The sequence below is a fragment of the Solea senegalensis genome, linkage group LG1 (genome assembly GCF_019176455.1).
Source record: "Solea senegalensis isolate Sse05_10M linkage group LG1, IFAPA_SoseM_1, whole genome shotgun sequence".
NCBI classification, from domain to species: domain Eukaryota; kingdom Metazoa; phylum Chordata; class Actinopteri; order Pleuronectiformes; family Soleidae; genus Solea; species Solea senegalensis.
The window spans coordinates 20,802,025-20,828,193 of NC_058021.1; the positions used below are offsets into that span (position 1 = coordinate 20,802,025).

Here is a 26,169-nt window from a genome sequence, read left to right on the forward strand (position 1 = left end):
TGAACTAACCATAAGCATCGTAAGCTCCTGAACTTGTCCAAAGTGACCTCACCAAGTTTGAACGTGATCCCATGTAAGCTCTAGGACAAGTTCGTTCAAATACCGATGGTGCGATATGGCCAAAATCAGCAAAAAATGAACTTTCAATCCAAGATGGCGGCTTTCCTGTTCGTTTTGGAGCATAGGCTACGCTGACTTTTTTGACCAGCCCGACCTAAGGAACGCGTGTACCAAGTTTCGTGCATGTACATTAAACGTGCTTCTCAGGCCCACACGTTTTAGGGGGTGGAGCAGTTATTTGCCCCGCCCACTTTCATTTTTTAATGCAAGTTCTTGCAACTAAGTTGCTCGAACCCTAATAACTCTTACGATTACAATAGGGTTCTTGCGCAACCAAGTTGCTCGAACCCTAATAATTGGACTCACCCGATCTTGACGCTGTCCAGCGTGTGGCAGGGTGTCCCGTACACGGGAACTTTACCCATGATGAACATCATGACCTCAGCTCGCTGGTAATCAGGCAGGTTCCCACCAAAGAATCCTGAGGAGGAGTCAGGAGAGGAGAGAGGAGACAAAGGCAGGAAGGAAGGAAGGAAGAAAGCAAGGAAGGAAATTACAGATAATATGTTCTTACATAATATGTTCAAGTATTTGTCTGATGTGTTAGACGAGATAGAAATGTGAACTGCTCCTTTAATGACACAGGAAGTGAGCATGCGTGATACCGATGGTCTGGATGATGGCGTTCTGGACGATCCGCTCCTCGTTCTCTTTGCCACGGGTCGAGGACGCGCTGGTGCTGGAGTTTCTCCTGGAGCCATCGCCTAGCTCAAAGTCCACGCTCATCCTTAGGTGTTTGAGCAGAGTGTTGAAGACCTCGAGCACAGTGGGTCCTACTCACACACACGCACACACACACACAGAAAACACACACACCATCAAACACTAGGAGTGGCCAAAATCTATAACGATAAGCTACAACATAGCTAACGCTCGGCTTCATTGCTAACTTTCAGTTTATATCACTAACACGCAGCCACAAAATTGCTAACACTAATCAGCACTGAATATCCTCATTGCTACATCGTTAACACTTAGTTTGATCTAAAACTCGGCTAAAATTATGCTAAAAGACCAAATGTGATGCTAACACTCAGTGACAACAGCTCTAACGATCGGCTGCGTCGCTAACACTCAGCTATGTCTTTGCTAACATTCCATTACATAACCAGCTGTGTCGCTAACAGTTAGCAACAACACTGTTAACCTTCAGTTATGCTGCTAACACTCAGCTACATCTTTGCTAACGTTTAGTCACATGTAAAACTGGGCTAAAACGATGCTTAAGACCAAAGGTGACGCCAACACTCAGGTGAAGAGAAACAACAAACACTCAGGTGTTTTTGTTTTTTCTGGTCACTGCGGGTTTGTTTACATTTAAACACGTTTTCAAGTTTTGGAGATCACATTTAATCATATTATTTACATCAATGTTCTGCAGTTTGAGGAGGAAAACAAACTTTTTCCAGTTTTTCAGATGTCTTTCATGTTTTTTTACATAAACATTTTACGTTTATTTGCACGTTTGTTTGTAAGAACATCATCAGCACATTGAAGTCGAGTGTTTCAGCATGTTTGGTCGATGATGATGGTGATGGTGATACTGTACCGAGCCATAGTTTAGCAGGAGTAAGGCTTTCATTTTCAAACGTGAACACGTCACTTTTTTTACACTCGTGAGTCATTCCTTTATTTCCCCAGACGGAGGCGGTAAAATACACAAAATAATAAAAAGAAATTATGAAAGAAAATTAAACAATTTAAATGTTCTACAACAGACAAACAGTCAGTCATATTAAGAATTTCACAATGCTTTAATTCACATATCTGTCCAACGGTTCTTTGGACAGACGTCAAACTGGACAGGTGACTTACTGAGGACACCAGTGCCAGAACTTTATCCAGCTCAATGAAATGATTGTTTGTGTTGATGTTGTTTTTGGTAAACTCACCCACGGAGCCTTTGGCGGCGATGGCCACCGTCTCCAGCAGAACCTGGACGATGCCGGCTCTGACCCGCGGCATGGTCTTTTTGTGGTTGTCCAGGTGATTGAGAACCTGCTGGATGACGTGGTGGGAGTGCTGGGCCTACAGGAGGAGGAGGAAGGGGAGGAGTCACATGAATAATTCATTCATTCAGTGAGAGATATGGAGGATGTGGTGATGACTAGGCTGAAGGGGGCGGGGCTAACAGTTTACCTGTATGGAGTACATGATGATCCTGAAGCAGGAAACTGCAAATTCGTTTGGGTCCCACAGGTGATGATTGTCCAGGTGACTAGAGACAGAAAACAAACAAACATCATGTGTAGTAATGGTTTTATTAGTCACATGTTACATGTTAATATCTAAGTTAAAAACCATCTTGGAATTCACCAAACCAAAACCCATAGAGAAAATCAGTGATTTCAGCTGGCGGGGACACAGCCACTTTGTGACCACATGAGGCAGCAGTAGACTAGCAGCTCCTGTGTCCCTGCAAGTGATTTTCTCTATGGACTTTTTTTCCACATCATTAGCCTTTCTTTCCCCCCTATAATTATTCTGTGCTGTTGTCTATGTCGGTCTCTGACAGACAGACTGACTGAGGAGAAACTGCTGAGTCAGAGTCTGAGTGAAGGTATTTTTGACCTAAAAACTTCCCAGTGATGAAGCAGTGCGACAAAACAAATCCAAATCAAATCCAATGTTGCAGAAACAGGGAGTGAAAGGAGATGAAGAGAATGAGAATAGAGGAGTGGAAGAAAAGCAGATAATGAGGGTAAGAGGGCAGAGAGAAGGGAGGAAGCAGAGGACGAAGATGAGGCGGAGGAGGATTTTGAGCTGGCTGTGTGGGAACACTTTGCCAAAATGACGTCAAACCAAACCCCCAAAACCCTCCTCCCCACAGTTAACCCCAATCCCTGCTATTTATAGTCTGAAGACGCTACGGTGTCCTCTTCCTCCTCCTCATCCTCCTACAGGGGCTTTGGAGAAGAAACTCCATCTTATAACAGAGAGAAGAGACTGCACGTCAAACCCACACACAGCATATGAAACCACAAATGAACTAAAGCTACAAGGTAAATAAATGAATAAAAATAATCTGTAGAACACAGTAAAATACCACAGAATCCCAGCAACTGAGGCCGACATCTGTTTTGTTTACGTGTGGCGATTGTTCAGCATCTTCGTCTTTTGAAAATTGTGTCTACATATTCATGAATGCATGAATGTTTTTCCAGATTGTACCTCTTTCTTTGATCTTGTTATTTTCAGCTCAGCTCCTACCTAAGGTTATTATAGTTAGTGATAACTAATGAAACACTCATATTTTTACGTGTGTAGTCACTGTTAGTCTGAAGAAGTTGTCTGAAGAAGTCTAAATATGGTCACTTCTGGTTTCAGAAAATCAAGATGGCATCAATGCAAATGGCGGCTTGAAGAAACACAAGCTAAAAGCAGACATGTGTACACGTCACTGCGTCAACAAGTGATTGTTTTAAATCAAACCAAAGTCATCTGTAAATGTTAATCAGCTTGAGAAGAACGTGTTCCACTGGTGTGAAGTTTATTATCAAAACTGACAAAAGCAGGACAAGTTAATAAAGAGAATCAGTTAATGAGCTGATGTGACTTTCAGTTTTCTTGGTTTGTACAGTTTTTGACGCTCAGAGAAAGAAGTAGAAGTTATTATTCTGTGAGACAGTGAGACAGTGACAGACAGTGACTCACACAGACGGACACTTTAATAAAGCCTGAGCAGAGACGGGGGACAAGAGAGAGACAAGAGGAGACGGACAGACACGATGACAACAAGCGAAACACGAACAGAAAATCTGATCTGTGAGAAAAAGATCAGACAATAATACAACAGAAATATTCAGAGTCATCACCACACATCACTGTCAGACAAAATTCACTTTAAACCCAGGATTAAGGATTTAAATGTGACATCAAATGTGTTGTTGACAGATGTGACAACTTTTTAATAATTTTAAAGGCGACATAGAATGCATGTATCACACATATATGTTTGTTATGGGGGTCTACTTACATATATTAACTTGTTTTCATGATTAAAAACCTCCTAATCGCTACAAACGAGCCGATCAAAATATCTCCTCACTGACGCTCACATCAGCCGCGCTGTTTCAGACCAAAACCACACCCCCAGAACGTGGACTGTGTTGTGATTGGCCAGCCAACGAGAGCTTTCCTACTGTCCTGTGATTGGCCAGGTACCTGGAAGTGACGTAATAGATAGGCCAGCTCTTAGATACACAGCTCCCCCTCTGGCACGGTGGATGCTCTGCATCTCAGCAGCTACAACAAGAGTAGTTCTTCTTCTTCTGCGGTTGAATGTACGCAACCGGATGTGCCCGGACTAGTGCCCGCACCAGGAGGCGCTACGGTGGTGAGAGGAGTGGTGAGGATTTCTGATGACGACATCAAATTAAGGAAGTGCCGATCCGCTTCGCAGAGCCCAGGAAAACAATACAACACTATGCTCTCAGCAGTGGCTGAACTGTTGTTCTGAAACTTTAGGGTTTCATAAACGAGGTAATGACGCAGATACACATACAAACGCAGCGTTAATTGGAGCTTCCGGTCGATGTCGCCTTTAAATATCCAAGATTATGGATTTTAAGATGCACTTTAAACCCAGCATTATGGATTTAAAAAGGGCTGGGACCAAAACTGATATTGCGATATTTGTTGTTGGAATGGTAATATGCAATATTATAATGATATTTTGAACAAAACGGGTTAGCTCGCTAGCTCAGATTTAAAGCTGAAACAGCTGATACCTGAAACCCGGAGTTCTATGGCTGTCCTTTGGACTCCATCCAGGTCATCCATGAGAGGAGGGCCCTGCCAAACTATCGGCCATCATGGACAACACCTCACACCCTCTACACATGACTGTTGGGGCCTTACGCAGCTCCTTCAGTCAGAGACTGATGCACCCTAAGTGCAGGACAGAGCACCTCCGCAGGTCATTCATTCCAACTGCAGTACGACTCTACAACAACAGTGTAACGCCACGTATACACTCATTGTACATTTTTACCACCGAGAGAAACTGCACCTTATTACATATGTATATTTCTATTTATATATATATATATATATGTGTAAATAATTTCCTACTTGTATTACTTACTTGTATATTGTTTGTTTATTATCTATTGTTGAGCTGCTGTAACGCCGTTTTCTCTCCACTGTGAGATAAATAAAGCTATCTTATCTTATCTTATCATCCATCCATCATCTACGGCTTTATCCTCCACCAGAGGGTCACGGAAGGGGGGCCGATACAGAGTACCGATACCAATACCAGTGTGTTATAAAAGAAAATATATCATACTACGCCTGTATGACTGTGATATGATTATCATTGTTGGGAAAGGACGAGCGTGACATCATTTTTACATGACTCCAGATTGTTAAAATGAGTCTCTGAAGTAACACTAAACAGAGGCGTACATACGCAGGACACAGGTACACTGGTTAGTTGTAGTGCTGCTCTTTACATTCAATAAACGGGCCGCACCAGTTTGACTGTAGGCGCGCGAACGGAGATAGCGCAGCTAACAACGCTAACGTTGCTAACATGTTGAGCTAACGTTAGCTCCTTGTCTACAGGTGTCGGGTGATCAGTTGTTATTCACACCTCTAAAACAGCACAGCGCAACTGTTTCAAGAGCGGCGAAGAAGAACCCTGTCAGAGCCAACGGAGCTCTAATAAATTACGTAGTATCGGATCGGTGCATGGACTCCAGTATTCGCCAATACTGATGCCTACATTTTGATGCGAATTTTGAAAGCTGAAGTGACAAAATAAGACATTAGAACTTAGTGATGGAGGCAGCAGTGGATCAACAACTCTTGTGTGCTGTGATGTTAAAATCGCTGATTTTCTATATGGACTTTGGTGTGGGAGAGTGAGTGGTTTACAAACTTCAGTTTCCAGTTGGAAAAGTCTGTCTCTAACAATGATGTGTGACGACACCGAACGTTCCCAGGGTATTATAGCAGCAGGGGGCACTCACAACACAAGCAACTATGACTAAAAAAAAACGAAAAGAAAAAGAAAAGCCCAGAATAACAATAAAAGAGATTATCTCCAGTGGAGAGTTTTAAATCACATTTGTACCTTTCTTTCAAAATAAAAGCCCTGTAAATACATTACACTGGACTCAGTAAACAGGATTCACATAGAGTGAAAACAGGACAACGGGTGTCAGCTGCTCCATCACTGACATAACCAATCAATACCACGACACCTGAAGGTCTGAGACTCTGAGCCGGAGATTCAGTCTACGTCAACAGAGACAGTCGAGACACATTAGAGTTCACATGAACCTAAATTATGTGAGAAATAAACTCACTTCATACTCAACCACATTTACAATTATGTGAGAAATAAACTCACTTCATACTCAACCACATTTACATTTACATGGTAAATGTGAATATTTTCTAGTTTCTGTCATTTTTCAGCTCCTTAAATGTGAATATTTTCTAGTTTTATAGAAGTAAAGTGATGATTTTTAAACATAGCGGTGGTTAACTCTCACGTACTCACACTAAAAAAAACAGGACAACGGGTGTCAGCTGCTCCATCACTGACATAACCAATCAATACCACGACACCTGAAGGTCTGAGACTCTGAGCCGGAGATTCAGTCTACGTCAACAGAGACAGTCGAGACACATTAGAGTTCACATGAACCTAAATTATGTGAGAAATAACCTCACTTCATACTCAACCACATTTACAATTATGTGAGAAATAAACTCACTTCATACTCAACCACATTTACATTTACATCGTAAATGTGAATATTTTCTAGTTTCTGTCATTTTTCAGCTCCTTAAATGTGAATATTTTCTAGTTTTATAGAAGTAAAGTGATGATTTTTAAACATAGCGGTGGTTAACTCTCACGTACTCACACTAAAAAAAACAGGACAACGGGTGTCAGCTGCTCCATCACTGACATAACCAATCAATACCACGACACCTGAAGGTCTGAGACTCTGAGCCGGAGATTCAGTCTACGTCAACAGAGACAGTCGAGACACATTAGAGTTCACATGAACCTAAATTATGTGAGAAATAACCTCACTTCATACTCAACCACATTTACAATTATGTGAGAAATAAACTCACTTCATACTCAACCACATTTACATTTACATCGTAAATGTGAATATTTTCTAGTTTCTGTCTTTTTTCAGCTCCTTAAATGTGAATATTTTCTAGTTTTATAGAAGTAAAGTGATGATTTTTAAACATAGCGGTGGTTAACTCTCACGTACTCACACTAACACGGGTCGCACGGCGTTGTTCATGTTGCCATATGCCGCTCTGCCCAGAAGTTCTCTGAAGCAGCACTCAGCCAGCGTTGCCGGGTTCTCCTCGCCGTCCTCACCCACCCCCGATGGCGTGCTGGGATGCCCCGCCCTGTGGGAGGAGACACAGACAGTTCAGAGACAAAGAAGACGACGACAGGACAGGAAACGAAGACTGGACTGAGCATCAACTGCTGTATCTGTTACTGACAAATGTGACCCTTATTGTTAGACATTTATCAGTTTGGGGCCACACGGTGATGTAGTGGTTAGCGCTCTTGCCTTGCACCGAGAAGATCCGAGTTCGAGCCCTGGTTGGAACAAGAGCCTTTCTGCATGGAGTTTGCATGTTCTCCCTGTATGTGAGTGGTTTTTCTGCAGGTTCTCCGGGGGGATTAATTGGACACTCTAAATTGACAGTGAGTGAATGGTTGTTTGTCTCTATGTGTGTGTGGCCCTGCACGGGACTGGCGAACTGTCCAGGGTGTCGCCCGCCTATCGCCCGATCAGGCTGAGATTGGCACAGCACCCCCCGCGACCCTCTGGTGGATGATAAAGTGGTAGACGATGGATTTATCAGTTTGAGTAAAAATCTACATCAGTCTTAAGTCACTTTGTGACACTGAGGGTAATTGAAATGAAAGAAATTTGAAAGATAAGATAAAAAGATAAAAAATAAGACATTAGAACTTAGTGATGGAGGCAGCAGTGGATCAACAACTCCTGTGTGCTGTGATGTTAAAATCACTGATTTTCTCTATGGACTTTGGTGTGGGAGAGTGAGTTGTTGACAAACTTCAGTTTCCTGTTGGAAACAGCGAGATAAAGACGTGAACATATGATGTAGATATTGTAGACTTAAACTTTATTTGTCGAGTCTTTTGTTAAGTGGCTAAAATCTGTATCTATGTATAGAAACATTAAATAGCTGAATTCCTCCTTCTTTTGTCTCCTGTAGCTTCCTCTATGCTCTCCGTCTCGTTCAAATGGTTTACATATGAACAAAAAGCTATTTTTGGACCCTGCTTCTTCTTTGTATATATATATACTGTATATATATATATATATATATATATATACATACATATACATATGTGTGTGTGTATATATAGATATGTAGATATATCTATATATATACACATATATATACATGCATATATATATATATATATATATATATATATATATATATATATATATATATATATATATATATATATATATATATATATATATATATATATATACACACACATATATACATATAAAAGGTAGAATTTGTAGTTGTTGTGGCCTACTTAGATTCAGGAATCAGTAGGCCAAGTGGGAGGTGTAGAACTTTCTAGCAGGCAAAGCTATTTATCTTTGTCGGTTTTACAACTGTCCAGATTTCTGCTGGCTGATCCTTTCAGCTCAATACTCCCTTCTGGAAAGGGTAACCAGAACAAGTACGGCGGGCACAACTCGACTGTCTTTCTGAAGGTTTATTCCACATACACAGTTTAATAGCGGTTAGACAGCAGTCAGTTAGTAGTTAGTTTAGACAGTTAGTAGTTAGCTACTAACTAGAGTTAGTTAGGTTGTAAAACCGACAAGTCGTACAGGTTCTGATGATAGATAGATTTACAAAGGCACATACAAAGGTTAATATATAACAAAACATGGGTTTGACAACCTTAAAGGCACTATAAAGGCAACGGTGCTTTGATACCAATTACAACAATGAACAGATAAATAGAATGAAAGATAAATAGCTTTGCCTGCTAGAAAGTTCTACACGTCCCACTTGGCCTACTGATTCCTGAATCTAAGTAGGCCACAACAACTAAAAATTTTACCTTTCAAAATGGGTACACAAACCTACATCGCTGGGTACGAACGTATTACACACAATTTTACCTTTCAAAATGGGTACATAAAGCTACATCGCTGGGTACAAACGTATGGGTCAAATGCAGAGGAATACTTTCCCTAAGGGGATTAATAAAAATTCAATTCAATTCAATTCAATTACACACGATATGAATAACAGATACAAATGACAAATAAAGGTTTCACTGTCCATGAACACATTGTCCTTGATGACACAGTGGTACCCTTTACCGAAACACACCACCAGCCTCTCGTGGAGGGTGGGTCTTGATCCTTTTTCAGAAACACACCACCAGCCTCTAGTGGAGGGGGGGTCTTGATCCTCTTCCGAAACACACCACCAGCCTCTCGTGGAGGGTGGTGGAGGGGGGGTCTTGATCCTCTTCCGAAACACACCACATAATGGGGATTTCTGGACGGATCCAGAAACCATCATGTGGTGGGGAATCTATTTCTGTTCCTCCACTGGTAACAGAACTACTACATATATACATACATATATATATATACGTACATATACATATATACTAGGGATGCACGATATATCGGCATTAATATTGTTATTGGCCGATGTCCGTAATTTTTTAACATATCGGCATCGGTCCAATGAGTGTGTGTGTGTGTGTGTGTGTGCGTGTGTGTGTGTGTTGAGGAGAGAGAATGTCAGCGGTGTGGGCGATTTTTCAGGGTGTCAATAGAAGATACGCGAAAAGCATTAAGCAACACTTGCAAAAGTCGAGGTAATGCGAGGAGGGTTCCGCGTCAAGTCATTCAATACCACAAATTTGATTATGTCATTTGAAAAACCGCCACCCAGAAGTACACAAACAACGGCAGGAAGCTAACGCTAGTAACATTAGGCAGCAGACAAAAAGAAAGCAGCGCAGCTGGGACTGGACCAAATGAAGACATTGGCCAGGGCAATAACGATCAAGTTAATGGAAATGATTGCTCTTGACGACCAGCCGAGGGTTCCGACGGTTGATAGCGCATATTGAACAACCTGCCAAGTCGGCGCTACTTTTCCGATGTTTTGCAATTGAATAAATATCTGGTTGCCATGAATACTGGCAAGTTTGATAAAATATTTTAACATGTTTTTTTTATTATGGCAGCTCTTAATAGAGCTTGTCAGGTATAGTTTCTTATATCTATTGTGTAGTTTTATTGTTAAGGGAAGTGGCGCGGTTGTTGTTGCCGGGAGGAAGGGTTGTTGACTTTATTTACGTACCCAGTATAGACGCCCTTATCTCGGTTACAGTAACTTTGGCAGGGTGTTATTTTTATTTATGTACATGTTTGTAATTTATGATCCAAACTTTCTCACAGGAGTTTAGTGAGTTGAGGGAGTTAAACTGTACATTTAGTTAATTTAGAAACCTTTACTACAAGTGGTAAAGGTTTCTAAAAGCATTTACTTGTAGTTGGTTACTTGTGTCGTATGTGACCTTGTTATTTGGAGGTAAAACATGTTTTGAAAATAAAGGAAGACATTAAAAAATTCAGCTTGCATGATTTTCATTCTGTACAAACTTTTATCATCTCAGAAACTTTTTTTCTTAAAACATATCTCGATATCGGTAGATATCGGTTATCGGCCAAAGCAGCAATATTAATATCGGATATCGGTATCGGCGGAAATAGTCATATCGGTGCATCCCTAATATATACATACATATATATATATATATATATATATATATATATACATATATATATATATACATACACATACATATACATATATACATACATACACACATATATATATGTATACACACACATCTGATGTCAGTGTTAATAAAGTGTTGACATCACCTGTCCAGGTCATCCATGTACTGCATGTTGAAGAGCATGGACGGGATGAGTTTGTCCATGTGCTGAGGCTCCCAAATGATCGCCTGAAGCTCGTCGTTCACTGTCTTCCTAACCACACCTTGAAGACCTTTAATCCCTGCAACACGGATCCTGACACACGGCGCACGCACACGCACACACACACGCACACACACACACACATGATTAAACCCAGGATTATGGATTTTAAAGTTCACTTTAAAACCAGGATTAAGGATTTAAATATCCAGGATTATGGATTTTAAAATTAACTTTAAACCCAGGATTAGGATTTGAACTCAGGATTATGGATTTTAAAATTCACTTAAGCCCAGCATTATGGATTTAAATATCCAGGATTATGGGTCATAAAATTGACTTTAAACCCAGGATTAAAGATTAATCTGTACTTTAAGAAGTAAAGATGTATATTTCCTTTTACTTTAGGATGAACTCGGGTTAAAACAAGGAGTTTTTTGTTTCAGGATCGAACCGTTTTAACATGGGTGTTTATTTTTGTTAATTTTAAATTATTATTTATTTACTTGGTTTTTAACATCAGGTTCAAGTCTAGGATCATGGATATAGGCGGACGGGGTATCACCTGGTTCTGGTCTCAGGATCTTCGTGGGTGGAGTGACACATGGCACTGAACTGAGACACAAAGAAGTCGTAGCGTCGGTGGTAGGAGGGCGTGTCCTCCTCGATGTTTGCAAACTTCACAAACTAGAGAGGGGGAGAGAGAGGGAGGGGGAGAGAGGGAGAGAGGGGGGGTGAGAGAGAGAGACAGAGCAGAGAGTGGGAGAGACAGAGAGAAATGTGGGGGAGAGAGGGGGAGAGAGAGAGAGAGAGGGGGTGAGAGAGCGAGAGAGGGGAGAGAGGGGAGAGACAGAGAGAAGGAGGGAGAGAGAGAAATGGGGAGAGAGAGGGAGAGGGGAGAGAGAGAGAGAGAGGGAGAGGGAGAGGGAGACAGAGAGAGGGGGGAGAGAGAGACAGAGAGATTTTTAAGTCTCCTTTATTTGCGTAGAGCATGAGCTCTGAAGGAGAAAAAAAAAACAGAGGAAGATATTTAACAAACATAAAAAAATCAACTCAGGATTTGACCGAAAACTAAATCATCATCTTTCACGGAACATAAAACTCCCTTCTCCTCCCACACTTGCAAAAAATCCACCAAATTATTTGTTAACTGATAAAAAGTAAAATCTGTTTTCAGTCTTGTCTTCAGCATTCGTACAAACATTAGTTTAGCATCCACGTCCACACTGTTCTCCACTCTATCTCTCCTGGTTATAGAAACGGCCATCTTTGCCTGGCCGATTAAAAAGTTAAATAATTGACAGCGAGTTTTCTTTTTCCTAAACAAAGAAAAAACCTGAAACAGAGAGTGAAACAGAGGACTTAATCTAACGCACTGTAAAAAACAGTGAAAGATAGTTTCTCTGAGTGAACAGAAAGGACATGAATCAGTGACATTTGGATTTACAACAGAGATAAAAGCATTAACAGCCACCGCACCATGGAGAAGCCTCCACTGTAGGTCTCCGGCTTTCTTGGTTAGCGGTGGCTTATACAGAGCCTTCCACTCAGGCTTCTGAGCTGTTGTGAGGGACAGGTAAGTCCTCCAAGGAGTGTCCACTCTGTCCCTGAGCTTGCTCTGCAGTAGTGCTTTTAAAACCAAGTAATACATTGTCTTTCCTGCCATGTTCCACAAACCATAATCAATAAAATCATTCACTTTCAAATAAAAACAGTCACTTTCAAAAACAGGGGTGATGTTCATGTTGGGGAAAGAGTCAGTGGGATCTGGCTGAGCTGAGCTGTGGAAATAGTTCGTTAAAAGAGTCAGTTCAGAGTGGGGAATTATGTGTATGTCTTTGTATCTTTTTGTATTTTCCTTGTCTTGTCTTGCCAGACAACAGCTTATTCCATGTCAGATTCCATTTGTATTCTTTACTCAGTTAGATGCAGGCTGATAGCACTTCTAGGTCAGATTTGAGTTCCATCACCTTCACGTCCTGGAATTGCAGAGGTATGGGTAAAGCTTTAAAAAGGGGGAAGGTCTTCTAACATTGTTTTTTTGCAGGAGACCCATGTTTGTCCTTCTGATCAGAGACAATTATGATCACAGTGGATATCGAATATCTATCAATCTGCGTTCTCTTCTGAGGCTAGAGGGGTTGCCATCCTCATTTGCAAAACTGTTCCATTTGTGTTTACATCCATGACGGCGGATCCAGGTGGGAGATTTGTTCTTGTAGTGGACTCTATTAATTCATTTCCATTAGCACTACCTAATATTTATTCCCCAAACTTCAATTGCCCAGACTTTTTCCAAAAAATGTTCAATCTTGTTGCCAATTACACCAATTGCAATATAATAATTGGGGGGGACTTCAATTGTTATCTTAACTCTGTTTTGGACAAGTCGTCTTCAAAAACGCCCTCTGCTTTAAAATCTATTCCCGTGTTTAACAACTTAATTAGGGTTCGAGCAACAAGGGTTGCAAGAACCCTCTTGAAACTGGAAGGATTATTATTAGGGACCGAGCACTCACACAGTGTGCGAGGACCTGTGTGAGGACCTATTGTAATTCTAGCAACATCGACCAAGCACTCACACAGCAGTGTGCAAGGACCTAGGACCGTGCACAAACACAGTAGTGTGCAAGGACTGAGGACCAAGCACTCACACAGTGCGCATGGGGAATTATTATATTGTAATCGCTAGAGTTATTAGGGTTCGAGCAACTTGGTTGCAAGAACCCTATTGAAACTGTAAAGATTATTAGGGTTCGAGCAACTTGGTTGCAAGAACCCTATTGTAGTCGTAAGAGTTATTCTTCTTCTTCCGCCTACCAAATAAATTGCGTTTTTGAGGCCCTGAACATGCCCCAAAACTCACCAATTTTTGCAACCACATCAGACCTGGTGTAAATTTTCGTTTATTAGTGTTTCGGGGAATGTGCGTTAAAAAATGGAAGTGGGCGTGGCAAATAACTGCTCCACCCCCTAAAACTTGTGGGCCTGAGGAGCACGTTTAATGTACATGCACAAAACTTGGTACACGCCTTCCTTAGGTCGGGCCGGTCAAAAAAGTCAGCGTAGCCTATGCTCTAAAACGAACAGGAAAGCCGCCATCTTGGATTGAAAGTTCATTTTTTGCTGATTTTGGCCATATCGGTATTTGAACGAACTTGTCCTAGAGCTTACATGGGATCACGTTCAAACTTGGTGAAGTCACTTTGGACAAGTTCAGGAGCTTACGATGCTTATGGTTAGTTCAAATGTCGCATGGCGTACGAGAAATGGGCCGGCAAAGATGGTGAAAATTTAAATTTTTCGCCACAGGCAACAAAACTCTTTTAACTATGCGATAGAAGGTCACATCCCAACCAAATTACCTAGGGTTGATGATGGACTATTGCTGAAGAAGTCTGTGGAAAAACTGTAAATTTTTAGCACAGCGCCTCCTTGTGGTAACAAAAATACAAAAAAAAACAATTTCGGTAATAACTTTTACATAGTCAATCGTATCAAACTCAAAATTTGTGACAACATTTAAAACACATGATAGATAATGCGTGCTTATTATGATAACAAATGGTTCAACGGTGTTGCCACGGCAACACTGCAAAGTCAGATATTTGTGACAAAAAAACAAACTGCTACAACTTTGCGAATCTGAGTCCAATCTGAACCAAACTTGCTGGGATTGATGATAGTCTGGCCCTGAAGACACCTATATGAAAATATTCACTTTCAAAAACAGTGCCTCCTGGTGACAGCAGATAATATGATACCTGATATTTGAATGAACTTGTCCTAGAGTTTTTGTGCGATCACCTTGAAAATTGGTGAGGTAACTGTGAACAAGTTGCCGAGCATAAGTTACTGAAAGCTTTTTAAAATGTCGCTCGGTGTACGAGATAGGGGGCGCCAAAGTTGTTGTTCATTCATATTTTTCACAACAAAAGGCGAAACTATTACAACCCGTAAAACTTGTCCTCCTGAGGAGCACGTTGAATGTACATGCACAAATCTTGGTACTCACGCGTTCGTTAGGTCCAGACGGTCAAAAAAGTCAGTGTAGCCGAAGCTCTAAAACGAACAACAAATTTCCTTGAATCAAACTCAAAATTTGGGAAAACATTTAAAACACATGGTAGATGATGCGTGCCTAATATGATAACAAATTGTTCAACAGTGTTGCAATGACAACACTGCAAAGTCAGATATTTGCGACAAAAAACAAACTGCTACCACTTTGCGAATGCTATTCCAATCTGAACCAAACTTGCTAGGATTGATGATAGTCAATCCCTGAAGATGCCTATATGAAAATATTCACTTTCAAAAACAGTGCCCCCTGTTGACGGCAGACAATATGACGTCTGGTATTTCGCTACAACAACAATGCGATGGAAGATCAGATCTTAACCAAACTCGTGACGATCGTTGATGGCATCTTGCTGAAGATGCTTATGCAAAAACTGTACATTTTGAAAACAGCGCCTTCTGGTGGTAACAGAAAATACAAGTTCACAATTTCTCTTATAACTTTAACAAATTTCATTGTATCATACTCAAAATGAATGAAAACATGTAAAACACATGGTAGATGATGCTTGCTGAATATGATAACAAATCGTTCAATGGTGTTGACATAAGAACACTGCACAGGATCCACTCTACTGAGTGGTTCGTCAGTGCAGTAACCTTTGTTCGCCACATGATGGAGGCACTTGCCTACAAATCTATCAAATCTAACATTTACAGTTTCTCATGCTGCTCTGACAGGGAAAGATGGGGCAAAAGGTACTGCAAGAGGGGCCAAGGGAAAAAAAAAACAGGGAAAATGGGAAGAGAGTAAAGCACCCTAAATTCTTATACCATCAGATGTTCTATCACAAAAATAACTAGTTATTTCTAAAATTCAGCTTCAATTCTGATACCATCAGTTGTTTTTCACAAAAATAACAACTTATAGACGAAATCACACTGTTAGACCTCAGACCCGCCCTGAACATGTCTGTAAAGGATGACCTCCTTACAGGAAGTACAACTCCCGAAACAGGAAGTAAAGTCTGACATTCTCTGATCCACACGAAACTTGTTATGTAAGTCAAGGTACCTTCCCTAAACACTTTTACGGACACGCCTTTCACCCAACAGGAAGACAGCCATTTTAAAAGGACATGCCTGACATTGCGCAGGGATGCAGCTGAAAATAACCAGTACCGCAAGCGGTGAATGAACGGAAGATGAGCAAGAGGACTCGTGCTGCGACGTGGACGCACGGGGACTCGTGAGCCGTCAAGCTCGAACCCGTTAATTACCGCTTGCGGTACTAGTTATTATTATTATTAGGGACCGAGCACTCACACAGTGTGCGAGGACATATTGTTATTCTAGGAATTATTAGGGTTCGAGCAACAAGGTTGCAAGAACCCTATTGAAATGCAAAAGATTATTATTATTAGGGTTCGAGCAACAAGGTTGCAAGAACCCTATTGAAACTGGAAGGATTATTATTAGGGACCGAGCGCTCACACAGTGTGCGAGGACCTATTGTAATTCGAGCAACATGGATCGAGCACTAACACAGCAGTGTGCAGGGACCTAGAACTGTGCACAAACACAGTAGTGTGCAAGGACCTAGGACCGTGCACAAACACAGTAGTGTGCAAGGACCGAGGACCGGGCACGCACACAGCGCACACGGGGCACACGCACACATATTGTTATTCTAGGAATTATTATTATTATTAGGGTTCGAGCAACAAGGTTGCAAGAACCCTCTTGAAACTGGAAGGATTATTATTAGGGTTCGAGCAACAAGGTTGCAAGAACCCTCTTGAAACTGGAAGGATTATTATTATTATTATTATTCTTATTATTCCCCCAAATGAATCGCCTTTTTGAGGCCTTTCCCATACCCCAAAACTCACCAATTTTTGTGACCGCATCAATCCTGGTGTAAATTTACGTCTGAAAAAGGTTCGGGGAATGTGCGTCGAAAATTGAATGTGGGAGGGGCCAATAAGTGCGGCGCCACCTGTCCAAATTCACCATGACCAACACAAATATCGCACATGCACGAAATTCGGTACACATGTGTAGTGGGTCAGGATGAAGAAAAAATTACATTATGACCATGATCCAAACCCAACAGGAATTCCGCCATCTTGGGTTGATTGGCGATTTTTTGGCGATTTTGGCGAATTCGCAGCAATGGTATTTGAACTAACTTCTCCTAGAGTTTTCGTGCGATCACCTTCAAACTTGGTGAGGTCCCTGTGGACCAGTTGAGGAGCTCACGGTATCAAAAGTTTTTTCAAATGTCACATGGCGCGCGAGATAGGGGGCGGCAAAGTTCGTGATGATTCTGATGTTTCGCATCAGAAAAACAAAACTCTTATAACTTTGCGATGGAAGGTCCGATCCAAACCAAACTTGCTATGATTGATGATGGGCCATGGCTGAAGACGTCTATGAAAAAACGGTGAAGTTTGAAAACAGCGCCTCCTTGTGGTGAAAGAAAATACACCAAAAAAAAGTTTTTTTACGATTTCGGGAATAACTTTTACACAGATAATCGTACCGCACTCAAAATTGGTGACAACAGTCAAAACACATGGTAGATGATGTGTGATCAATATGACGACGAATCGTTTAACGGTGTTGCCATGGCAACGACGCAAAGTCGGATTTTTGGGACAAAAAATCAAACTGCTACAACTTCGCGAATCCTGGTCCGATCTGAACCAAACTTGCTAGGATTGATGACAGTCCGGCCCTAAAGACGTCTATATGAAAATATTCAATTTCGAAAACAGCGCCCCCTGGTGACAGCAGACAGAATTACATTTATAGTTTTTGATGCTGCTCCAACAGGGATTGTTGTATCCACTTGAAACTTAGTATGTGGGACCCCAGACCCTTCCTCAACATGTCCGTAAAAGGTCACCTCCCTACAGGAAGTGGAACGCCCGAAACAGGAAGTAAAGTCTTACATTGTCCGATTGACACGAAACTAGATATGTGAGTTACGGGACCTTCCCTGAACATGTTTACGGAGACGCCGTTGACCGAACAGGAAGTCGGCCATTTTAAACAGGAAGTGCCCTCTAACTTTGCAGTACATTGTCCGATCTGCACAAAACCTTATATGTGACACCAGCAACCTGTCCTGAGCATGTCTGTAAAAGGTCACCTCCCTACAGGAAGTGGAACGCCCGAAACAGGAAGTAAAGTCTTGCATTGTCCGATTGACACAAAACTAGATATGTGCGTTACGGGACCGCATTCAAAATTGGTGACAACAGTCAAAGCACATGGTAGATGATGTGTGATCAATATGACGACGAATCGTTTAACGGTGTTGCCATGGCAACGACGCAAAGTCGGATTTTTGGGACAAAAAATCAAACTGCTACAACTTCGCGAATCCTGGTCCGATCTGAACCAAACTTGCTAGGATTGATGACAGTCCGGCCCTAAAGACGTCTATATGAAAATATTAATTTTCAAATACAGCGCCCCCTGGTGACAGCAGACAGAATTACATTTATAGTTTTTGATGCTGCTCCAACAGGGATTGTTGTATCCACTTGAAACTTAGTATGTAGGACCCCAGACCCTTCCTCAACATGTCCGTTAAAGGTCACCTCCCTACAGGAAGTGGAACGCCCGAAACAGGAAGTAAAGTCTTACATTGTCCGATTGACACGAAACTAGATATGTGAGTTACGGCACCTTCCCTGAACATGTTTACGGAGACGCCGTTGACCGAACAGGAAGTCGGCCATTTTAAACAGGAAGTGCCCTCTAACTTTGCAGTACATTGTCCGATCTGCACAAAACCTTATATGTGACACCAGCAACCTGTCCTGAGCATGTCTGTAAAAGGTCACCTCCCTACAGGAAGTGGAACGCCCGAAACAGGAAGTAAAGTCTTGCATTGTCCGATTGACACAAAACTAGATATGTGAGTTACGGGACCTTCCCTGAACATGTTTCCAGAGACGAACAGGAAGTTGGCCATTTTAAACAGGAAGTGCCCGCTAACTATGCCGTACGTTGTCCAATTTGCATGAAACCTTATATGTCACACCAGGGACCTGTCCTGAGCATGTCTGCAAAAGATGACCTCCCAACAGGATGTGGAATGCCCGAAACAGGAAGTCAACTCTAAGATTGTCCGATCTGCACAAAACTTGATATGTAAGACAAGTGAACTTCCCTGAACACGTTTACGGACGCGCATTTGACCGAACAGGAAGTCGGCCATTTTAAACAGGAAGTGCCCTATAACTTTGCCATACGTTGCCGATCCCCCCTGAAATTTGGATCGACATGTGCGGGGACGCCACTGAAAATAACTAGTACTGAAAATAACTAGTACTGAAAATAACTAGTACTGAAAATAACTAGTACCGCGCGCGGTGAATGAACGGGTGAGAGCGCGAGGCACGCGGGGAGCCGTGGCACACGGCGACCCGCGTGGGTCGGCTCGAACCCGTTCAGAACCGCGCGCGGTACTAGTTATTTTCAGTACTAGTTATTTTCATTAATAGTTATTTTTATTATTATTATTCTTATTATTCCCCCAAATGAATCGCCTTTTTGAGGCCTTTCCCATACCCCAAAACTCACCAATTTTTGTGACCGCATCAATCCTGGTGTAAATTTACGTCTGAAAAAGGTTCGGGGAATGTGCGTCGAAAATTGAATGTGGGAGGGGCCAATAAGTGCGGCGCCACCTGTCCAAATTCACCATGACCAACACAAATATCGCACATGCACGAAATTCGGTACACATGTGTAGTGGGTCAGGATGAAGAAAAAATTACATTATGACCATGATCCAAACCCAACAGGAATTCCGCCATCTTGGGTTGATTGGCGATTTTTTGGCGATTTTGGCGAATTCGCAGCAATGGTATTTGAACTAACTCCTCCTAGAGTTTTCGTGCGATCACCTTCAAACTTGGTGAGGTCCCTGTGGACCAGTTGAGGAGCTCACGGTATCAAAAGTTTTTTCAAATGTCACATGGCGCGCGAGATAGGGGGCGGCAAAGTTCGTGATGATTCTGATGTTTCGCATCAGAAAAACAAAACTCTTATAACTTTGCGATGGAAGGTCCGATCCAAACCAAACTTGCTATGATTGATGATGGGCCATGGCTGAAGACGTCTATGAAAAAACGGTGAAGTTTGAAAACAGCGCCTCCTTGTGGTGAAAGAAAATACACCAAAAAAAAGTTTTTTAACGATTTCGGGAATAACTTTTACACAGATAATCGTACCGCATTCAAAATTGGTGACAACAGTCAAAGCACATGGTAGATGATGTGTGATCAATATGACGACGAATCGTTTAACGGTGTTGCCATGGCAACGACGCAAAGTCGGATTTTTGGGACAAAAAATCAAACTGCTACAACTTCGCGAATCCTGGTCCGATCTGAACCAAACTTGCTAGGATTGATGACAGTCCGGCCCTAAAGACGTCTATATGAAAATATTCAATTTCGAAAACAGCGCCCCCTGGTGACAGCAGACAGTATGACAGCTTGTATTTCAATTATCTCCTCCTAGAGCTTTTGTGCGATCACCTTCAAACTTGGTGAGATCAATGTGGACGAGTTGAGCATCAAAAGTTATCAAAAGCTTTTTAAAATATTGTATGGCGTACGAGATAGGGGGCGCCAAAGTTGGAGATAATAATAATTTTTCACAACAGACAATGAAACTCTTATAACTTTGCGACGGAAGGTCTGATCCCAACCAAACTTGCTATAGTTGATGATGGTTAGTTGCTGAAGACGCCTGTGTTGCTGAAACGGTACATTTTGAAAACAGCGCCTCCTGGTGGTGGTAGAAAATTCTAAAAAAACAAACTGTTACAACTTTGCCAATCCTGGTCCGATCTGAACCAAACTTGCAAGGATTGATGACAGTCCGGCCCTGAACACGTCTATATGAAAATATTAATTTTCAAATACAGCGCCCCCTGGTGACAGCAGACAGAATTACATTTATAGTTTTTTATGCTGCTCCAACAGGGATTGTTGTATCCACTTGAAACTTAGTATGTGGGACCCCAGACCCTTCCTCAACATGTCCGTAAAAGGTCACCTCCCTACAGGAAGTGGAACGCCCGAAACAGGAAGTAAAGTCTTACATTGTCCGATTGACACGAAACTAGATATGTGAGTTACGGGACCTTCCCTGAACATGTTTACGGAGACGCCGTTGACCGAACAGGAAGTCGGCCATTTTAAACAGGAAGTGCCCGCTAACTTTGCCGTACGTTGTCCAATTTGCATGAAACCTTATATGTCACACCAGGGACCTGTCCTGAGCATGTCTGCAAAAGATGACCTCCCAACAGGAAGTGGAATGCCCGAAACAGGAAGTCAACTCTAAGATTGTCCGATCTGCACAAAACTTGATATGTAAGACAAGGGAACTTCCCTGAACACGTTTACGGACGCGCATTTGACCGAACAGGAAGTCGGCCATTTTAAACAGGAAGTGCCCTATAACTTTGCCATACGTTGCCGATCCCCCCTGAAATTTGGATCGACATGTGCGGGGACGCCACTGAAAATAACTAGTACTGAAAATAACTAGTACCGCGCGCGGTGAATGAACGGGTGAGAGCGCGAGGCGCGCGGGGAGCCGTGGCACACGGCGACTCGCGCGGGTCGGCTCGAACCCGTTCAGAACCGCGCGCGGTACTAGTTATTTTATATTCTTATTATTCCCCCAAATGAATCGCGTTTTTGAGGCCTTTCCCATACCCCAAAACTCACCAAATTTTGTGACCGCATCAATCCTGGTGTAAATTTACGTCTGAAAAAGGTTCGGGGAATGTGCGTCGAAAATTGAATGTGGGAGGGGCCAATAAGTGCGGCGCCACCTGTCCAAATTCACCATGACCAACACAAATATCGCACATGCACGAAATTCGGTACACATGTGTAGTGGGTCAGGATGAAGAAAAAATTACATTATGACCATGATCAAAACCCAACAGGAAATCCGCCATCTTGGGTTGATTGGCCATTTTTTGGCGATTTTGGCGAATTCGCAGCAATGGTATTTGAACTAACTCCTCCTAGAGTTTTCGTGCGATCACCTTCAAACTTGGTGAGGTCCCTGTGGACCAGTTGAGGAGCTCACGGTATCAAAAGTTTTTTCAAATGTCGCATGGCGCGCGAGATAGGGGGCGGCAAAGTCTGTGATGATTCTGATGTTTCGCATCAGAAAAACAAAACTCATATAACTTTGCGATGGAAGGTCCGATCCGAACCAAACTTGCTACCATTGATGATGGGCCATGGCTAAAGACGTCTATGAAAAAACGGTGAAGTTTGAAAACAGCGCCTCCTTGTGGTGAAAGAAAATACACCAAAAAAAAGTTTTTTTACGATTTCGGGAATAACTTTTACACAGATAATCGTACCGCACTCAAAATTGGTGACAACAGTCAAAACACATGGTAGATGATGCGTGATCAATATGACGACAAATCGTTTAACGGTGTTGCCATGGCAACGACGCAAAGTCGGATTTTTGGGACAAAAAATCAAACTGCTACAACTTCGCGAATCCTGGTCCGATCTGAACCAAACTTGCTAGGATTGATGACAGTCCGGCCCTAAAGACGTCTATATGAAAATATTCAATTTCGAAAACAGCGCCCCCTGGTGACAGCAGACAATATGACAGCTTGTATTTCAATTATCTCCTCCTAGAGCTTTTGTGCGATCACCTTCAAACTTGGTGAGATCCATGTGGACAAGTTGAGCATCAAAAGTTATCAAAAGCTTTTTAAAATATTGTATGGCGTACGAGATAGGGGGCGCCAAAATTGGAGATAATAATAATTTTTCACAACAGACAATGAAACTCTTATAACTTTGCGATGGAAGGTCTGATCCCAACCAAACTTGTTATAGTTGATGATGGTTAGTTCCTGAAGACGACTGTGTTGCTGAAACGGTACATTTTGAAAACAGCGCCTCCTGGTGGTGGTAGAAAATTCTAAAAAAACAAACTGTTACAACTTTGCCAATCCTGGTCCGATCTGAACCAAAGTTGCTGGGATTGATGATAGTCCGGCCCTGAACACGTCTATATGAAAATATTAATTTTCAAATACAGCGCCCCCTGGTGACATCAGACAGAATTACATTTATAGTTTTTGATGCTGCTCCAACAGGGATTGTTGTATCCACTTGAAACTTAGTATGTGGGACCCCAGACCCTTCCTCAACATGTCCGTAAAAGGTCACCTCCCTCCAGGAAGTGGAACGCCCGAAACAGGAAGTAAAGTCTTACATTGTCCGATTGACACGAAACTAGATATGTGAGTTACGGGACCTTCCCTGAACATGTTTCCGGAGACGAACAGGAAGTCGGCCATTTTAAACAGGAAGTGCCCTCTAACTTTGCCGTACATTGTACAATTTGCACGAAACCTTATATGTGAGTTAAGGGACCTGTCCTGAGCATGTCTGCAAAAGATGACCTCCCAACAGGAAGTGGAATGCCCGAAACAGGAAGTAAACTCTAAGATTGTCCGATCTGCACAAAACTTGATATGTAAGACAAGGGAACTTCCCTGAACACGTTTACGGACGCGCATTTGACCGAACAGGAAGTCGGCCATTTTAAACAGGAAGTGCCCTATAACTTTGCCATACGTTGCCGATCCCCCCCGAAATTTGGATCGACATGTGCGGGGACGCCACTGAAAATAACTAGTACTGAAAATAACTAGTACTGAAAATAACTAGTACTGAAAATAACTAGTACCGCGCGCGGTGAATGAACGGGTGAGAGCGCGAGGCGCGCGGGGAGCCGTGGCACACGGCGACTCGCGCGGGTCGGCTCGAACCCGTTCAGAACCGCGCGCGGTACTAGTTATTTTTATTATTATTTTCTTTCATGCCACGGGATCTTGAATTTGACCCCCTGAACCTGTGTGAAAACGGACGAAAATTGGCACGCACATCAGAACTGCCGAAAAATTCGATAAAATAGTGGAATTGCGAAAAAACAATGCAAAATGGCTCAGTAGCGCCCCCACAGGTGAAAAACAATTAGTTTCACCTAAATTCACGAAACTTGGTGGGGTGAAAAAATCCTCTTGACACCATGACCTCGACTCAACAGGAAGTCGGCCATCTTGGATTTGGCGTCCATCTTGGCGTTTTACAAGTTTCGTAACTGAACTAACTTGTCTGAGAGCATTCATCATAGCGACGTGGAAAACGCGTCAAATTGTTGTAGACCCATCCAAGATCAAAAGTTATAGAAAACTTTCGCAGATTCAAAAGGGTGTGGCCACAGCAGCCATCGGAATTTTGGCGAATTTCGACGGCTCGCCACGAAACAGGAAGTGCGCTATAACTTTGCCGTACTTTGGCCTATCCAAACGAAACTTCATACGTGACACAAGACCCTGCCCCTGAACACGTCTACGAATTCGAACTTATCCCCAACACGATGTCGGCCATTTTGAATTGCGCGTTTCGCCGCTAAACAGGAAGTGCCCTGTAACCTCGCCCAAAAATTGACCGATTGGCCCAAAACTTGATATGTGAGACCATGTGCCCGCCCTGAACACATATGCAAGACATCACCTGCACACAGGAAGTAGATCCTCTGAAACAGGAAGTGTCCTTTAACTTCACCAAACATTGACCAATCGGCCTGAAACTTGATATGTGTGACCAAGGGCCTGCCCTGAACATGTCTGCAAAGTATGACCTGCACACAGGAAGTAGGTCGCCCGAAACAGGAAGTGCCAAGCCATTTGCCCGTACATTGACCAATCGACATTTAGTTTCACCGAATTTCCCGAAATGTGGTGGGGTGATTGTTCAGCGCAAGCCGAACAAAAAATCCATTTGACACCATGACCTCAACTCAACAGGAAGTCGGCCATCTTGGATTTGGCGTCCACCATGGCGTTTGACAAGATTCGTAACTGAACTAACTTGTCTGAGGGCGTTCATCGTAGCAACACGGAAAACGCGTCAAATTGTTCCAGACCCATCTAAGATCAAAAGTTATAGGAAGCTTTCGCAGATTCAAAGGGGTGTGGCCACGGCAGCCATCGGAATTTTGGCGAATTTCGATGGCTCGCCATGAAACAGGAAGTGCGCTATAACTTTGCTATACTTTGGCCTATCCGCACGAAACTTCATGCGTGACACCAGACCCCGCCCCTGAACACGTCTACAAATGCGAACTTGACCCCAACGCGATGTCGGCCATTTTGAATTGCGCGTTTCGCCGCTAAACAGGAAGTGCCCTGTAACTTCACCAAAATTTGACCAATCAGCAAAAAACTTGATGTGTGAGACCAAGGGCCCGTCCTGAACACATTTGCAAGACGTCACCTGCACACAGGAAGTAGGTCGCCCGAAACAGGAAGTGCCCTTTAACTACGCCAAACATTGACCAATCGGCCCAAAACTTGATATGTGGTACCAAGGGCCTGCCCTGAGCACGTCTGCAAAGTATGACCTGCACACAGGAAGTAGGTCGCCCGAAACAGGAAGTGCCAGGCCATTTGCCCGTACATTGACAAATCGACATTTAGTTTCACCGAATTTCCCGAAACTTGGCGGGGTGATTGTTCGGCGTAAGCCGAACAAAAAACCCTTTTGAGACCATGACCTCGACTCAACAGGAAGTCGGCCATCTTGGATGTGGCGTCCATCTTGGCGTTTTACAAGTTTCGTAACTGAACTAACTTGTCTGAGGGCGTTCATCATAGCGACGCGGAAAACGCGTCAAATTGTTCTAGACCCATCCAAGATCAAAAGTTATAGAAGACTTTCGCAGATTCAAAAGGGCGTGGCTACAGCAGCCATCAGAATTTTGGCGAATTTCGACGGCTCGCCACGAAACAGGAAGTGCGCTATAACTTCACCAAACATTGACTAATCAGCCCAAAACTTGACATGTGAGACCAAGGGCTCGCCCTGAACACGTCTGCAAGACATCACCTGCACACAGGAAGTAGATCCTCTGA

The 26,169-nt window shown here is 42.6% G+C and overlaps 1 protein-coding gene across 4 annotated transcripts in view; it reads right to left on the reverse strand.

The window, feature by feature from the left end:
* The window catches only part of efr3a (EFR3 homolog A (S. cerevisiae)), a 73,065-nt gene that overhangs the window by 30,150 nt on the left and 16,746 nt on the right, over nt 1-26,169 (reverse strand). For all 4 annotated transcript variants that reach the window (XR_006360458.1, XM_044026526.1, XM_044026517.1 and 1 more), the window contains exons 4-10: nt 11,713-11,834; nt 11,091-11,240; nt 7,372-7,512; nt 2,260-2,338; nt 2,013-2,148; nt 726-893; nt 427-541 (exon numbers count right to left, since the gene is read on the reverse strand). Coding sequence is in view for 3 of the 4 variants with exons in the window: in XM_044026526.1 (XP_043882461.1) it covers nt 427-541; nt 726-893; nt 2,013-2,148; nt 2,260-2,338; nt 7,372-7,512; nt 11,091-11,240; nt 11,713-11,834 (911 nt within the window). In the remaining variant the exon portion in view is untranslated. The remainder of the gene's footprint in view (nt 1-426; nt 542-725; nt 894-2,012; nt 2,149-2,259; nt 2,339-7,371; nt 7,513-11,090; nt 11,241-11,712; nt 11,835-26,169) is intronic.